Source organism: Perognathus longimembris, chromosome 28 (genome assembly GCF_023159225.1).
Source record: "Perognathus longimembris pacificus isolate PPM17 chromosome 28, ASM2315922v1, whole genome shotgun sequence".
Lineage (NCBI taxonomy): Eukaryota > Metazoa > Chordata > Mammalia > Rodentia > Heteromyidae > Perognathus > Perognathus longimembris.
This window is the reverse complement of record NC_063188.1, coordinates 9,791,263-9,809,377: the sequence shown is the minus strand read 5'-3', so window position 1 is coordinate 9,809,377 and position 18,115 is coordinate 9,791,263. Positions and strand designations below refer to the sequence as shown.

Genomic DNA, 18,115 nt, shown 5'->3' with positions numbered 1-18,115 from the left:
GAGTCCATTCTATGCTGGATTGATTCCCATCCATATATCCTCAGTAACAGTATTGTGTGTATGTATGTGTGCGCACACACTTGCATGTGTGCACACGCATGTACTGCCCATGCACTTATACCAAGGCTTAAACTCAGGGCCTGAGTGCTGTCCCTTTGCTTTTTTACTCAGGACTACCCATTACCACCTAAGTCACAGCTTCACTCCTGGAACTTTCAGTAGTTAAATGCAGACAATAGTCTCACAGACTTTCTTGCTCTGGCGGGCATTAAACCTTGATCCTTAGATCTCAATGGTACTGATCAGCTAGGATTATATGCACGAGCCACTGGCACCTGCCAAGGAATGACATACACCTTTTAAACTTCAAATATGCTAGCACCAACTCTACTTAATGGCATATTACACATTACATAAAAAATATCAAAAATATTTAAAGTATAACTAAAACAGAAGAATTAACACAAATAAATTAAAACAAAAATCACCCTTGAGTGATTTTGATTTAAACCGCTACAGTATAAAATTGTTTTTAAAAAGCAATAATTTATACTGAAATATAACCTCTCATAAAAAACTGAGTGAGGTGGTATTTCTCTTCAAGTATTACCACCTTAAAATCCTTTTGTCTGCTAGTTATTAAAAATGAAAAGCTGTCGCAAGCATAATTTGCGCTGATTGCTTCCAGATCCTCTACTAGATAAGAAATGAGAAAAAAAGACACCACAATGTAAGACTTAAAGTTGGCCCAGGAACTGAAACAAAGCCTACTTTTCTGTATTTTCCGAGGACTGGCAGACTTAAATGTTTCACTTTACCATAGATCTGTGATTTTTTAAAATCCTGACTACACACTGGCTTTAAACTCATACTTTAATACTTAGATGTTAACTTAATACTCAATATTTATTTTTCCTGGAAACTCTTCTGGTGACAATTTGCAATAAGGGCTGGGAATCGCTGCCACACTCTCTTAGAAACAGTGATCACTATTAACTAATATCCTTCATGTCAGTCACAATCCTCCTGACTTTATCTTTTCTTTAATTTAAATCATTTGCTTTTCAATTGATTTAGATATAAATGGTGCTCAAATAGTGGCCCCACTGGTCATTTTAAACTGTTCAAAATGAAATTCTCCTTTGATGTTTCATTTTACATGTGCTGAATCTTCCATAAATTAAGTTATTGATAATTAAAATTATAAGCTCTCATAATTTAAACCTTATCACATTATCAGCAGATGCTCTTAACTGATGTTATCCTTGACAATTACAGTATTATTTTCATTGTTTATCAGCTGATCTATGAATTTCTGCAGCAAATAAGAGTGAACAAAATGACCTTAATAAAATTTAAAGATGAAGTAATGATTTAAAACTGTGCACACCCCAGCCCAAAGCTATTTTCTTCTCTGAAACACTAGTAAAATCAGTCTCAAAAAGGACAAATGAATTCAGAATTGAAGGAAAGAACATTTCCTCAAAATTGTAGATGCCTCTTTAAATGCCCTCAACGTCTGATTACCATCTTAGGGATGGAGGTAGGAGTGCAGGAAGGAGAGTAATACAGTGCTATTAAGCTTCTTGGTTAGAATGACTAAAATGTATTCAGTAGTCAATTTGCTGAGGTTTCCAAGTCCATTTCATTATAGGAAGCCAAGATGAATAATACTGATCTTCAATTTACAGTCTTATCTCAAAGATGATACTTAAAACTGCACATTGCAGATTTTGCTTCTACACAACTTAAGTGATTAAATGATGTCTCCCTCCTTTGCCAGAGAAAGCAAAGCAAGATTGAGACAGGATGTTTTGAGTTGTTTTGTCTTCAAACCATAATTATGGCCACATTTACTGGAATTCTTAAACATCTGATCAAAAGACAATGAAATACAGAAAATTCTTCAGATACAAAGATTTTCTCTAATTAGGCATTAGCCACTGGTGGCACATTTAACTGAATAAACAGTTGCTATAGGAGTAAATACTAAAGTTTCATATAAACAACAATGAAAAGAAAAATAAAGCACTGGTCTTGCCAACTTGGATAAGAACAATGCTTTGTCTGGAAGCTCAGAGATAGACTTTCATTATGTTGATGCAATCTGCTGTATGGTTTAATTTTACCGGTTCTTCAGTCATAGAAAGTAACCTGCCTTAGCCATTCAAGATTCCTACTGGGACTCGGCAATTCAACTTCCAATGTCAACAGTATCTTTCCTAGCCCACAGCCTCACAAAATGCATACACACTTAGCCAGTAATGATCTGAGCATGTAAGCCTACAAGGTCTCAAATTTACTTTTTACTCTTACTATACCCATATAACACACCTTCCTTTCCATATACTTAACAAACCATGAAATTCTAAATTAGGTTCTTAACTTCTAATATAGGAGACAAAAAGGCCAAATGACAAGACAGCTAAGCATTTACCACTGCCCTCAGGAAACTGATAAAAATACCCATCAAAATCAAAATCGAGAATAAAGACACCCCCCCCACCTCAACAACAAGGCTGAAAAGAAAATAGAGTAATATATAAATTACAAACCTCAGAGTTTGGAGGGAAAGAAGAGATCTTCTGCATACTGATGTGGAACTTTGCTAACTAAGGTTGCTGAGTGGTTGAGAAGCCTGCAGATTATCAAGAAACTTGTGCATGCCCCTGTGATGCTTGCAAAGTTTCCAGGAACTTGGGCAGAGAGCCAGGGAGGTGGGTGGTTTAAGAAGTTTGTGTACTTCCACAGGCAGTGGAGAAGGAAGTATCAGAGGACTTAAGTCAATTCCAAGAGTTCAATGATCTCAATTTGGTTTAGGAACTTTTTTGTGTGTTAAAGCGTCACTATTGTGTAATATCAGTTTCTTATACTTTCTCTTCTCATCTTGGAAAGGTTTTTTTTATTTCTTTACCCCTACCTACAGTAAACATTATTTATTTGTCTTACCTACAATTAAAAAAAAGAAGTGAAGCTACATATTAAGCTTTCAAAGAAAGTTCAATTGAACTTCTTGTAGCTGTAAATTAGCAAATAGCTTAAGTGGAAAAAAGATAGTCTACATGGAGGTTTTCCCTCCACAAAAGTCACTCTGGGTTTCTCTATGATGTGTAAAAATAGCAGCTTTAAGGCTGTGATTAGCCTTGACTCCATTTTGTAAAGCACTGCTTTTGACTAAGCCATTCTACTCCAAATTCTAGTGCCCAAACTGAATGACTTTACATCTTGGTTATACATGTAAATAATACCATCTGTCTGCATACCATGAGACACAAAATGATCATTTTTATGCCAACAATTACATTTGCAAAAGTATCAAATCATATCAGAAGTACTAGGCCCCGAAATTGAACATACCAGTGTTTTATGTAACTCCCTAGCTGAGTTATCATAAGAGGGACACACACCACCCTCTCCTCAAACCATGAGGTATATACTACATCAAAGATCTACAGATGACCAAATCCGAGCTCCATCCCTTCAGCTTCACCTCAGCTCCATCCTCTGCCTTGACATGACCCACTCAATTGCCTTCAGTTAGGGCCCAGTAAGCCTCAAAATCAACGCTGTGCCTGAAACCAACTCACCACCTAGAACCAGCATGTTACTACTCTGCATTCTCACACCAGGCCAGGCCACAATAACTCTGGGACTGGGTTCTTTACTAGTATCTTATCTAACCACCTATAATGACTCTCTGCATCAGTATTTCATCTCCCCTCCCTACTCTTACCTTCTACCCCACCCCTACCCCAGCCTGTGTGTGGTCCTTAGGCAAGGCTTCTTCGACCTGTGGTCAACCTATAAAGCTTTCTTAGCTAGTAACCTCCATATTATTGTGAAATGTAGTATGTGACCTGAGAATTAAGATTAGTCATTGAGGTTGGAATAAAGAACTTGTATTGCCAAGGGCCTAAGCTATCAAGTAACCTCAATAATACTTGGTGAATTAATGTCAATGAACCTGACCTAGCTTGTGAATCTGGTATTCAATAAATTCTGAAACTGTGGAAAGACACAAGTGGGCCCAACTCTGATTCTGAGATGGTTTGCTTATGACAAATATTAAACACTGAAGCTTCAGAAACATATTTAAGGTCTAAGCAGATAGTTTCTGTGAAAATGTCCTGTAAGGCTAGAATTGTTATCTCAGCAGTGAACACACCTAATAATGGCAAACAAAAGAGCTTCTGGATATGAGGAAGATAATGCCTTTACATATATCATTACTGAGGAGACAGAAAGTAATTTTCATGCAAAAATTACTTTGCAGATTACCAAAAAAGTATTATTGCAGTGTAAGAAGACTCATAAGTGCTAGGTACTACAGATAGAGATTGAGAGGCTTGCAATTTGAGGCTGCTGGGGCAAAAAGGGAGCATGACCTCATCTCAATGGATAAAAGCTAAGTGAGGTAGCATGCAACTGTCATCCCAGCTATGAGGTAAGTAGAAATAGGAAAATGGTGGTTCAGGTTGGGCTTGAATCTATTTCAAAAACAATTGAAGCAAACAAGGCAGAGAGCATAGAGCAAGTTGCAGAGCACCCACCTACCAAGCATATAATAAAGCTCTGGCTATAGTGAGTAAATCAATTTAATTAGTTAAATTAAACATAGTAAGTAAATACTGTAAGAGGTGTCTTCATGGCCAAAAATATTTTATTTCCAGTTTCAATAAGAGAGTCAATATTATTCAAGTGGTAAGTTTCCTAGAAAGACCTACCAGTTGAAATATATGCTACAGCATGTCCTGTAAAACCAACTAGTACATTTTCCAGGTAAATAGTTAAATATTAGAGAGCATACTAGCAAGAAAAAGTGCTTAAGGTGGATAATCTGAAAAGTACATTCAGACTATTATTGGCTTAATTTTCAAAATCCCCAACAAAAAAAAGGAAAATGAAGTTTTCTGGCTCACACCAGGTCCTCAGTTCAATTAGCAGAAAGATTGGGTGGAAGGGAATAAAGCAATCTTTCACTGCACTGATTTCTGAGCCATAAAAAGCAGCAGGTTCTTTGGTGAAGTATTGCGAGCCTTCAATTCAATCATGAAAAGTTTCTTTTATTGAAAAAAAAAATCTACTGTATAGGTGAATTTACAGGCAAGGTTTAGAAGGGACAGGAGAAACATGGAAAATAATACATTGGGAAATGTTATTTGTTCCTGTGTTGTTTGTTTGGGTTTTTGGATTTGTTTGTTTGTTTGTTTTTTTGCCAGTCCTGGGGCTTGGACTCAGGGCCTGAGCACTGCCCCTGGCTTCTTTTTGCTCAAGGCTAGCACTCTGCCACTTGAGCCACAGCACCACTTCTGGCCATTTTCTATATATGTGGTGCTGGGGTATTGAACCCGGGGCTTCATGTATACGAGGCAAGCACCCTTGCCACTAGGCCATTTTCCCAGCCCTGTTCCTGTGTTTTTTAAACATGAAACTTGAGGGAAATAGTCTTGATTTCTTTACCCTTAAAATAGTCACACAACCTTACAAGAATGCTTACAGTAGAGTTCACACAACATTTACAAATCACTTTAAATGCCTCAACTACTAACATGAATGAAGCATGAGGTTTGGATATGTTAACTGATTATAGGAGTATTAAAACTAGGCACTGGACAGAGTGCTAGCCTTGAGCAAAAAGAAGTCAGGGATAGTGCTCAGACCATGAGTCCAAGGCCCAGGACTGGCAAAATAATAAAGCATATTTAAATTTAAAAAAAAACTAGCCACTGGAAAGGAGCTAAAGACATACAATGGAATAAACATAGCCTCTTCAACTACTGGTGCTGGGAGAACTGGGCAGCCATATGCAGAAAACTCAAAGTAGACCCAAGCCTATCACCATGCACCAAGATCAACTCAAAATGGATCAAGGACCTCAATATCAAACCTGAATCCTTGAAACTACTGAAGGACAGAGTAGGAAAGATGCAAGAACTTATAGGCACAGGAAGGAACTTCCTGAATAGAGTCCCAGGGGCAAACAAATAGGAGAGATACTCGACAAATGGGACTACTACAAATTAAAAAGTTTCTGCACAGCTAAGGACATAGCCACCAAAATAGAAAGACAGTCAACCATATGGGAAAGGATCTTTACCAGCACAGCAACAGACAAAGGCCTAATATCTGTCATCTACAGAGAACTCAAAAACTAAGCCCCTCCAAGCCCAGTAAACCAATTAGGAAATGGGCAATGGAGCTAAAGAGAGACTTCACAAGAGAAAAGATAAAAATGGCAAAGAAACATATGAGGAAATGTTCAACATCCCTGGTAGTAAAGGAAATGCAAATAAAAACAACCCTGAGATACCACCTCACCCCAGTTTGAATGGCCTATACTCTGAACTCAGGCAACAACAAATGCTGGAGGGGGCGCAGGGGAAGAAGAACCCTCTTCTCCATTGTTGGTGGGAGTGAAAATTAGTACAACCACTTTGGAGAACGGTATGGAGGGTTCTCAAAAAGCTCAATATAGACCTACCCTATGACCCAGCCATACCACTCCTAGGTATCTATCCTGAACAGCAGGTCCCAAGATATCAAAAAGACATTTGCACTTCCATGTTTATCGCTGCACAATTCACAATAGCCAAAATATGGAATCAACCTAGATGCCCCTCCACAGATGAATGGATCAAAAAAATATGGTACCTATACACAACGGAATAATACATAGCAATTAGGAATGGTGAAATATTGTTATTCGCAGGGAAATGGTCAGGACTTGAACAAATAATGTTGAGCGAGACAAGCCTAGAACACAGAAAACAAAGGGGCATGATCTCCCTGATATATGACTGTTAAGATGGGGTGATGGAGAGACAGTAGAGACCAGGTCTGTGAAACCAAAAACTTCTTGTCAAATGGTATTTCCCACAGGATTGGGGCAGCGACCCTACACTATGTAACTAAAACCAAACAACTACTCAACATATAAAGGTTAAAAATTGACCTCTCAGTGGAATACAATAGCTCAAAACCTATGTATATACGTTCATATAAGACTACTGTTGACATATTGTCTAATGTCGACATTACATTTAGGTGAATTTTCTTGGGCATAGGCCACGTGGCTACTGTATATGTTCTTGGTGCATTGGGTATTGTATATATGTCTACCTGACCTAGGGAAGGGAAAGTAAAACAGGGTGTAAGATATCACAAGAAATGTACACACTGCCCTACTATGTAACTGTACCCTTTTTGCACAACACCTTGGCAAAAAAAATTTGTTTAATTAATAAATAAATTACAAAAAAAAGAAAAAGAATAAAACATGGCTGCAGTCTTGAGTTACAATCTCGAGATGCAGACCTCCTGAACACCCCCCCCCAAAAAAAGAAAAAAAACTAGCCACTGGACTAGAATGCAAGAAAGACAACCAAAAGCAAGAAAGTTTCTAGCTATACAGGGGAGGCACAGTCAACTTTTCCTTTTTTTTCTTTTTTTTTTTTTTGGTATATTAGGGTTTGAACTCAGCCTTGGACTTGCTCATTTGGCTTTGAATATGATCCTCCAGATCTCAACTACCAGAGTAGCTAGGATTACAGGGGTGAGCCACTGACTACCAGCTAGGAAGACAATGTTGGTGCTACCCATATCCAAACAAATGGGACCGAGCAAAAATAGTTCACAAATACATTTGAGATGACATATATTAAACAAAATTTGTAGGCTTTGAAGCAAAACAAAAAAAAGGAGAAATAATACATGAAAAGTCACAAACCAGAAGAAGGCTCAAGAGCTAAGGCCTTTTTAAAATATTAAAAGTATATGGGGGGGCTGGGGATATGGCCTAGTGGCAAGAGTGCTTGCCCCGTATACATGAGGCCCTGGGTTCAATTTCCCAGCACCACATATATAGAAAATGGCCAGAAGTGGCGCTGTGGCTCAAGTGGCAGAGTGCTAGCCTTGAGCAAAAAGAAGCCAGGGACAGTGCTCAGGCCTTGAGTCCAAGCCCCAGGACTGGCCAAAAAAAAAAAAAGTACATGGGCTGAGAATGTGGCTTAACGGCAGAGTGCTTGCCTAGCATGCATGAAGCCCTAGGTTCGATTCCTCAGCACCACATACGCAGAAAAGGCTGCAAGTGGTGCTGTGGCTCAAGAGGTAGAGTGCTAGCCTTGAAAAAAAAAAAGAAGCCAGGGGCAGTGCTCAGGCCCTGAGTCCAAGCCCCCAGAATGCCAAATGCCCCCCTCCCTGCAAAATATATATAGTACAAGTGATGAGATAACATCTTTCAGAATGCTAATTTTGGTACATTAGAAGGTACAATGGCTCCCTCAGGCTTTAAGGCCCATTTAGAAACAATGCAATTTACTTAATGTTAACCTTTAGGTGTAAAAGAATGAATGTCTTCTCAAATGTGACTGTTACTCTAGAGAAAATGGGAGGGGGGAATGTGGAGACACAGAATGAAATCCATGCCCAGAAAACAAGATAAGGACAACTGTAAGTTACAACAGGTTAGGACTGACTTAAGGGCATTCCTTAAAAATAATGAACTTAGTGTTCTACATCTTCTTCAATGCTTGGTGTTGTCAGTGTTCTGGATTTTGGATATTCTTCTAGATGTGGTGCCATCTCATTATTTGTTTTTAATTTCCACTTCCTAGATGATATAATGTGTACCATCCTTCCATGATGTAGAGATTATTTGACCACCAATATATTTTCATTGGTGATGTGTTAAATAAAACCTTTTTTTTTTAAATTTTATTGTCAAGGTGATGTACACAGGGGTTACAGTTACATAATAAGATAGCGAGTACATTTCTTGTCATATTTGTTATACCCTCCCTCATTTTTCTTTCCCTTCCGTAGCTCAGATAAACATATATACAATTTCCTGTGTACCAAAATCATATACAGTGACCACTGGGGATATGCTATAGGAAATTCACCTAGTGCATTAAAGTTAATGACAATAATAAAAAAAAATGAACTTAGAATTACAAATTTCATTTATACACAGGATTTCGGCTATAAAATTTTAAGAAATAACAAGAACTGAAAAGAATTTTTACTACAATGAGCACAGTCAAAATGTATGACTTCTCAAAAGCAAGTACTGCCTCCAAACAATTTCTCACAAAGCAAATGCTTAAACATGTAAGGACAAGTCGAAGTTTGGGGTTCTACTCAAGGATATACTTGGAAACTGCAATAAGTTATTTCTAAAGCACACATGGGGGTATCTAGAACAATTACAAGAATTTAAAGCTAAAATTAAAAATACCTGACAAGCTTTGAACAGGAAAAATGCTTTCAGCTAAATCATGAACCAGCACAGTAGTCATAGACTTCTTCATTAAGCAATTGTTTTCGTGGAATGCAAGCAGATTAGTTATGACCAGTTCTCAACATTAATGCTCCCTAAGACTCAATTCTCTTGATTCCAATGTATTTCACTCCACTTTCCTTTATTATAATCCTGTGTGTATGTCCATTCTTAGTCTACTTTTAAATCAAATATAAAAGTGTCTAAACACTATCAGGAAGTTAATTCTAACATTAAGGATAAAATTTTGCCTGAACCCAATGGAATTTTACTAGTCCACAGGATGAAAATTAAAGCATGTTTGCACCATTAAGGGCATCATGTCTTAATAATTAACAGATGCACCAGTGTTGATGGCAGAACACCAGCCTTGAGCAAAAACGCTCAAGGACAGGGCCCAGGCTTTGAGGAGTTCAAGCCCCAGGACCAGCACTATTTATTTTTTAAATCAAAGAAGTGTTTCTATTTTGTTTCTTCTATGAAAGAACCTCGTAAAGAGTGGTGTATGGTAGGAAAAGAGGACTGCAGGTTGGAATGTCTATTGCCCCAATGGACCAAAAATTGCATCTACTCAATTTTTGGCACCATTTCAGTAGAAAAGATGATATAAACAAAGAAGTTTTAAAAATTACACATATAAGCCAAATTAACCAGCAAAAAGCCAGAAAGTTAGCTATCGCTCAACTGGCAAAGCACTAACGTTAAGCAAAAAAAGCTCAGAGACAGCACCCAAGCCCTGAATTCAAATCCTAGGACACCTCACCCCCACACATACACTACACATACATCCATATATGTATGTAAGTACTTTCTTACTGTGGAGCTGACAAATAATAGAACCTAGCAAGATGATTTTTTTTAATGTGGTTTCCTTAAGTAAATTCATTCTTTTTTTGGTTCTCCTGTATAACTATGTTCCTGCTACTAAGAAAACAGCAACTTATAACTCTTGGCAGGCCCATAGTTTTCTAGGCCCTGCCCAGAATACATAAGTATAGCATCTAAATGCCTTCCAAGGTTACCAGTCAGGCATCTCTCAGACATTCCTTTCACTTACTCACCTTCAACCATATAGAAGGTCATCAGTTAGCAAAAGGAGCCAACTAAGGCCAAATTTGATTAGTTTGTTCCTTTTCCCTAAACACTAGCTCTCACTGACTTCTAAACTGTGGGTATACCAGTTCTTCCATGGACAATGTACAACCATATGCGGGTGAAAAAAACTAAAGTAGGGCATAAGTGAAGGAAGCACAGATGTATATTTGCGGCACACTGCTATGTAAACACAAAGAGACAAAAAGGAATAAGCTCCTTAACCACATGGTGTCTCTGATTCCTTCCCATCTAATTGGGAATGATGTTAATGACTTATTAAGTGAATGTGAAATCGTACCTTTCTATAATAAATACTCAGAAGTCCATTACTGTTACGTAGCACAACAGGAAATTCCATTGCTGCCAATACTCAACTGTTTTCAACACAGATAAAAAATTAATGGCTATGTTAAAAAGGTAATCATTAAATATAAATAACTGAAATGCAGCTGCAGGGTTATTACACTTGAAACTCAGGGAGCACAGATGACATCAACAGGAATATTTTTCTAACTGAAATAAAAACAAGAGATATAATCTTTGTGAAATGAAAGCAAAAAGGGCGGGAAGCTTACAAAATCAAACTAGTCATTTAATAGGTAAGATACTGAAGGCTGAATACAGTCAAAATAGATTATTTGCAACTACAAAAACAGAAAAAGGCTACTTATTAGGATAGTAGTTTTGCATGAGGGGGGCTGGGGGCAGGGATGGTGATAGTGAAGGTGAAAGTGGAATAGAGTGGAAACATTTGGGGATGTAACAATGAAATCTCTCCCTTGTATAACTGATAGAAGCCAATAAAAAGTATAAAAATGATTGTGAATACTGTAAATGAATTATGTCACTCTAACCAGATGACACTTAATTAGCATATGAACAAAAGACAGAATGGTACAGTGTGACCTCACTCAAGACTTCAATGGAACATTCAAAATACTTGCTAAAGGGAGTGAAAACCAACTTCTAAAGGCTCCTCAAAGGTTTTGATAAATGACTCAGTTCAGGGCTGAATATGTACAGCAGCAGAGCGAAGGACTCTTGGTAAGTAACAGGCTAAAAGCAGAAACAGACAGTGTGTGTAATCAAATGTACAAAGGCTGGTATATCACATGGCTCTGTGATGCTTGCCAAGCAGGGAAGGCTGGGAGCTGACAGTGAGAGGAAAGTCCACAGACAGGCAGACAACAGGAAGAGATGTCCCATCCTGATCTGGTAGCAATGAGAAAAGGTCATCAGAGAAGTAAAGGGCTCTGGACAGAGGGCAACAGGTTTAGAACAAGAATTAGAGGGAAAAAGACAATCATTCCATCTTAATCAAATCAAATAATCTTTGTGTACAGAGGCATGTGCATTTGTGAAATTGTCCAAACCAAAGGCCCATCCCTTTTAATTAAAACAAATATTTAAAGAACATGGAATGGGGGCTGGGAATGTGGCCTAGTAGCAAGAGCGCTTACCTCGTATACATGAAGCCCTGGGTTCGATTCCCTAGCACCACATACATAGCAAACGGCCAGAAGTGGTGCTGTGGCTCCAGTGGCAGAGTGCTAGCCTTGAGCAAAAAGAAGCCAGGGACAGTGCTCAGGCCCTGAGTTCAAGCCCCAGGACTGGCAAATAAAAAAGAACATGGAATGGGCAAAGCACACTGATGAGCATCATTTCCATGCTAAATTAGGAACATTATTTCACTGGAAAGCCAACTCTGAATCTCAGTTCCCTTCTCCGATGCTCAGTTTTCCTAGTTATAAAATGTGGGGGCCAAAGGAAAGGGGTCCTTGTAGGTATTCTCCAGATTTACCAAAAACTTCTCAAGTTAGAATTCTGAAGAAGAAATGTTCAGAAAAAAACATAAGTGGGTTTTTAAGGTATGAGACCAGGAATCAAACTGGGACTTGATGTTTTTGCTCATTCAAATGAACATGCCTATAATCCTAGCTACTCAGGAGGCTGAGATCTGAGGATCCATTTGAAATCAGCCCAGGCAAAAAAGTCCACAGGGGCTGGGGAGATAGCCTAGTGGCAAGAGTGCCTGCCTCGGATACACGAGGCCCTAGGTTCGATTCCCCAGCACCACATATACAGAAAACGGCCAGAAGCGGCGCTGTGGCTCAAGTGGCAGAGTGGGAAGAAGCCAGGGACAGTGCTCAGGCCCTGAGTCCAAGGCCCAGGACTGGCCAAAAAAAAAAAAAAAAAAAAAAAAAAAAAAGTCCACAAAACTCTTATCTCTAATAAACTACTCAAAAAAAAAAAGTGGAAGTGGTGCTATGGCTCTAGTAGTAGAGCACTAGCCTGGGGCACAAAGAGGCTCAAAGAGAGCACCCAGGACCCTGAGTTCAAGCCCCAGGATCAGCAAAGAGAAAAAGAAAAAATAAGCGTTTGTATGAATGACAAATGATTAAGAAGCAGTTGTGACCTACCTAAGGTCTTGGTAGGCACATTTACCTACCTGTCCTTAGTTTCTCTGACTACCTACCCTCACTAGGAGCTAGATCTAACTCTTTCATCCTACTTCTATAAGTGGGGTTCCATAGCCTTCAGTCAGGCTTTAAGCACTGCTAAAATCCCACTTCCCTAAAAAAAAAAAAAAAAATGGCTCCACGTTTGACTTTAGTTCTCCGAGGGCAATGTGGAACAGAATTAAATCAGGAACTCCTCCAGACCTTCTGGTTTTAAGAAATTTAGAAACTGCTATAAATGTATTAATAGTAAAGATTTAAAATGATTTATTTTTGATACCAAGAGAGATGAAGGATTTTCTCAGAGCAAAGTCTATTAATGGAGGGGGTGGAACAGTGGGAGGATCTGAATATAATTCACATATTCAGGTGAGTAGAGAAAATGAGACCTCAAGTTGCTTCATACTAAGTACAAACTACATTAACTGGAGCTTTTAAACCAAGCTTACATATAACATTCATAAGATGATACTTTGATAAGTATACTATAATTGCCTTTAGGAACTACAGTTTTCATCTCTAGACTTCCAAATAACTGTTCTTGGCAATAGAACGTTGGCTAATTCCCTATTTTTCTAAGTCTTCGTCATTATTACAACCTAAATCTCAAAAAAAAATCTTTGCAATCACTTTAAACATGTTTATGCTTGCCAAATCCTTGCCCAGTTTTTTTTCAAGATGTTTGAATGGATTTACTTTGGGAATAATTAAATCAAAGAAACTGCCACAGTTAGAGAGATGCTGTGGATCACTACAGAGATTGCTCAAACTGTTGTGTAGGATTCTCAAGCAAATTAAATTATGGATTTTTTAATTTTACTTTCAGGCTCCAAAATTAAGTTTATTTTATACATTTTATAAGCCAATGGCCATGCTTTGCTTTACGATCAGAAACAGTGCCTCTTGTATGAACTCAGGCAACCTTTGATTATTGCTTAGTGCATTATGTAACAAAATGGAATAGGATTTGCTAAGAGCCTCCAATTTTACTAATGCCCAGTGGTTTCCAACCTGGTAAACACTCTATTTCCTTCTTAAATAATTCCTCCCCACAAAGAGTCCTAAAACACCTAAATTATAACACATTGTGGTGTCAGTGGCTACAAATCCCAGTAATGATCACCTCTGGATTTGGTTTAGAAGAGTGGAGTCTCATAATCAGGATTAAAGAATTAATCAAAACCAGCTTTGTAAATGTTTAAGTAAGATTAGGTTGAGCAATTGTCCACAGCATAGACATGTAATCCACTGTGCAATTTATTTGCTTTACTTTTGCCAATGTTCTTTTTTTCTTTATTTTACAAATACAAAAACTGGTAAATACCCAACCATCCAGTAGCTATGTGAAAGCAACTGGGTGGTAGATTTGTGTTTGAATATTGACCATAAAATAGTACAAAGAAAGAATGATACTGTATCACTTGTAAAGAAATAGACTTGGAAAAAAATATATTAAGCAAAGTAATCCAGACCCAAATAAGCGTAAGTTGCATGTTTACCCTCATTTGTGGTAACTATAACAGGCCTATACATCCACAAGTAAACACACCAAGATGGCAAAAGAAAAAGAAATACACTGGGGCATGATAAATTATGCCAGTCTCTAGACATTCACACACTGAGACCAAAGGAGGATATTTTTAGGAGAGATTCACAAAGGCTCAATAGCTATGTGTATATGATCATATATACATAAATAAGAGGTTTTTCTCCTTTGCTGCTGCTTTTGTTTTCCTTTTGCCTTGTTTGTTAGTTTATGTCTTTAGGAAGGTAAGGGAGGCACAGAAAGGCTGGGACAAAGGGTGAACAAATGCAGCAGTAATACTAGACACCATGTTGAAAATGAACTATACAACTTGTGGGTAGGAATGGAAGGGAAAAACTGGGAGAGAGGAGGAAATGGGTGATAGTGTTCAAAACTTAATGTACTTATTAACTGACTTATGTAATTGTTACCCTTCTGTACATCATCTTTACAATAATAAAAAATATATAAAATATATTACAAGGAAATGCCTCCATTCACTGGTATAGGAATACATACTTTTTAATTAGCATCAATTAACTGTTAGAGTGTTTCATCTTAACAAGCCCATTAATGAATATAAAGCATCTTGATCAGTTACTTCCTCCATCCTTCTCCCTCTTCTCCTCATTTCCCAAACAATTGCATGAAGTTTTCTCCTTCCAGTTTCACATATGCACAGATTATGAGTACATTCACCCTCTTTCCTTCTCTCCATTCACCTCCCCCAACCATAACATATACCTCAGTCCAGACAACTTTTGGATATTCTTTTTTACACTGCTTGTTAACTGGTCAAAGGAATTTCACTACGGTACCTCACAACTCAAACATTTTACTTAGGCTGATAAGATCCTTATGTTTCACTTAAGATATTTGTATTTTAGGGGTAACAACCACACATGAAAGAAAACATGACTTTTGTCCTTTCTGAGCCTGGTCTACTTCACTTAACATGTTTTCGCAGTTTCCCCCTCCTCTCCTGTGTCCTCCCTCTCTCTCTCTCTCTCTCTCTCTCTCTCTCTCTCTCTGTCTGTGTGTGTGTGCACGCTCGTGCGTGCGTATGTGCGCGCGTTGGGAGTGATTATCAGCTCTATAGTAATTCAGACTTCACATGGAATTTACAGAAGATGCCCAGGGTGGGGGTAACTGAAACCCACAGGCTGATTTCAACCAGCTGATTTTCATCCAATTGCCTATTATCTTTGTCTTCTTACTGCTGTTCCTTTTATCATTCCATATTCACACTACTACTCCCTCTTCCATCCCTCCCTCCCATTCGCGATTACACTAGGCACAGTAGTCCATCGTGTTAATCATGGTTTTTATATTCTTAATGTGTCAGAAAATCACTATAACTACTCACATTTTCTAAGTTGTGGCTTTCTTCTGATGGTTCTTTCCCAATAAACCCTTTGTATACATCCCTGAGTGTTAGAGTTTCCTCTTGCCTCTCCATTGCTTATGCAGTCCACAAATCCAACCTCACTAACCTCATCTCTTTAGGCTCACACCATGTGGAGATGCTAGCTTCTACTTCTTGCCATGGTCATTATATGCACCTGCTGGACATTTCCCTTCACTCATATGGGTCATGGCAAGTCTATTTCACCTCTCATCATCTGATGAAATTGTCATGTCTTATAGTTCTTGTACTTCCTTATCACTAGTGACCTTTACTATCCATTATGTCATCTCTATCAAACACACATTCTAGTCACTTGTTGGCACTAACAAGACTTTGAAACTTGGTTTTCTGTCTTCGTCTTTACGTCAGTTCTTGGGTTATACTTCAAAATTCCATTATCCACATGGATAATCCAACATCCAGACACTTAAATTTCAAGTCCCAGAATTCCTTTGCTGTAATCTTAATTTTCACTTACCCTAAGTGCAAATTTCAATCACCAGACTTTCTACGCGCTACACAATACAAAAATAATAACCATTAAGTGACATTTGAGGACTTATGTTAAAAGCACAACTTTTTCTTTTATATTTTTACTAGTTTACTACTGACATATGGCCCAAAAGGAAGGCTTTATTAGAATTATCCTCTTTGTACAGATAAGGTACAACACAGAAAGAAGTTTGCGCACTGTTAAAAACTAAGCCAGTAAATGTTAGAACAGATGTATGGAGACATGAGTATCTTTTCTTGAAATATCTTTATTGATATATACTTAGTATACCACAGAATTTATTCATAGAATTTTTAATATGTTTATATCATTCTGCAGCTATCACCATAATCTTAACTTTAGAATATTTTCATTGCCCCCAAAAGCATTGCAGTACTCCATCGGCAATTACTAATGTAAGTGCTAAGCTACTAAATCAGACTAGGTACCCATCAAGACATGAATAAATAGCAAAACTGTTGTGTGTGTATAATATACACAGTGGAGTACTATTTGGCCTTAAAGAATGAAATCCTATCTTTTACAGCAAAATGGACAGAACCAGAGGACATACTGCTAAATGATTTGAGCAGAAAGACAAGTAGTATATGGTCTCCCTCAGAGTGAAGCAAAAGAAAAAACTGACATGACTATCAGTCACAGTGATTTTAGTATAGTGATTAGTAGACTTTGAGAGGGAGAGTAGGAAAAGGGAAGTCAGATTTGGATCAGTGCACATGTGTGAACATATCATACTACATCTCACTAGAACTGATAGGGTACATTTTTATCCAAACATTGTGCTAAGTCATCAAGATAAACCTGTTTTTTTATTACTTTCATAGTTGTATATGTATTAGCAAAACAAAAGATGATTCTTTATGTGTTTCAACGCGAAGATCTAGACCAGGATTAGATTTAACTATACGGTATGCCAAATCTGAGCAAGAAAAAGCTAAATATTCCTGTAAGAAAAATACTGTGGCTACAGTATGTTGCCTACCAGAAGGCAAAAGCATTGAAATTTCATGTGAACAACAGATTAAAAAAAAAGAATACCTTTATGGGACTGAATAAAACAATGACCTCCCCCAACACGATTTTCACTATATATAATTTGTCTAGTTGCAAAGAAGATGGTTTGAAGCTGGAAGGATATATAAATGGTTATTATCAATAGTGCATATGGCACAAATGAAAAGAAAGTGCTTAACAAAAGAAAATGGAAAAGGCTTTCTAAAACAGAAGAGTTCATTAGCCCTTTAATGACTATAATTAGAGAAGGAATTTATTCTATTATGCTCCAGGTGGAGAGAAACAGCAAGAGTAAAACTGCAGTAGCTATCCTTATCCAATGAGTGCAACACACTAATGAGTTACTTCCAATCTATTTTATCTTTTAAGAACTTGAAAAAGACCAGGGGAGAAGAAAACATATAAGTTTTAAGAGGTAAGAGAAAAGAATAAGCAGTGAAGAAAGTCATGTGAATCCAACTGTACAAAGGACAATTTTTTTCCAAATGTTTCTTTTTATTCTGCATCTTTTCTCTCCTATACTCTGGGCTAATTTGAGTTCTGAAACATACCACTTAAAATACATAAGATTTGGGTCCCACTTCTCTTTAATAATCTTGAAAACATCACTTGTGTGAATGGGCATCTCTTTTTCTTCATCTGAGAAGAAGGTGTGAGGAGGTGAACTCATTCCCGATGATAGCCCTTAGAAGCTGTCAATGGTAATTTAGCAATCACTGCTATGCCCAGACTCTATGTTGCATGCTGAGTACCAAGTAGGGAAGTAGGGAGGAAGAAAATATCATCCCTTCCTTGCCTCACAATTAAGGAGGAGGACATACAT

General features: G+C 37.8%; 1 protein-coding gene across 8 annotated transcripts in view; it reads right to left on the bottom strand.

The window, feature by feature from the left end:
* The window catches only part of Atp11c (ATPase phospholipid transporting 11C), a 140,718-nt gene that overhangs the window by 82,738 nt on the left and 39,865 nt on the right, over positions 1 to 18,115 (bottom strand). For 5 of the 8 annotated variants that reach the window (XM_048335591.1, XM_048335584.1, XM_048335585.1 and 2 more), the window contains exon 1: positions 2,556 to 2,825. The exons of the other annotated variants lie outside the window; for them this stretch is intronic. In XM_048335591.1, coding sequence (XP_048191548.1) covers positions 2,556 to 2,591 — 36 coding nt within the window. In that variant the 5' untranslated portion in view covers positions 2,592 to 2,825. Of the gene's footprint in view, positions 1 to 2,555; positions 2,826 to 18,115 lie in introns of those variants that run through there. 8 annotated transcript variants of the gene reach the window in all.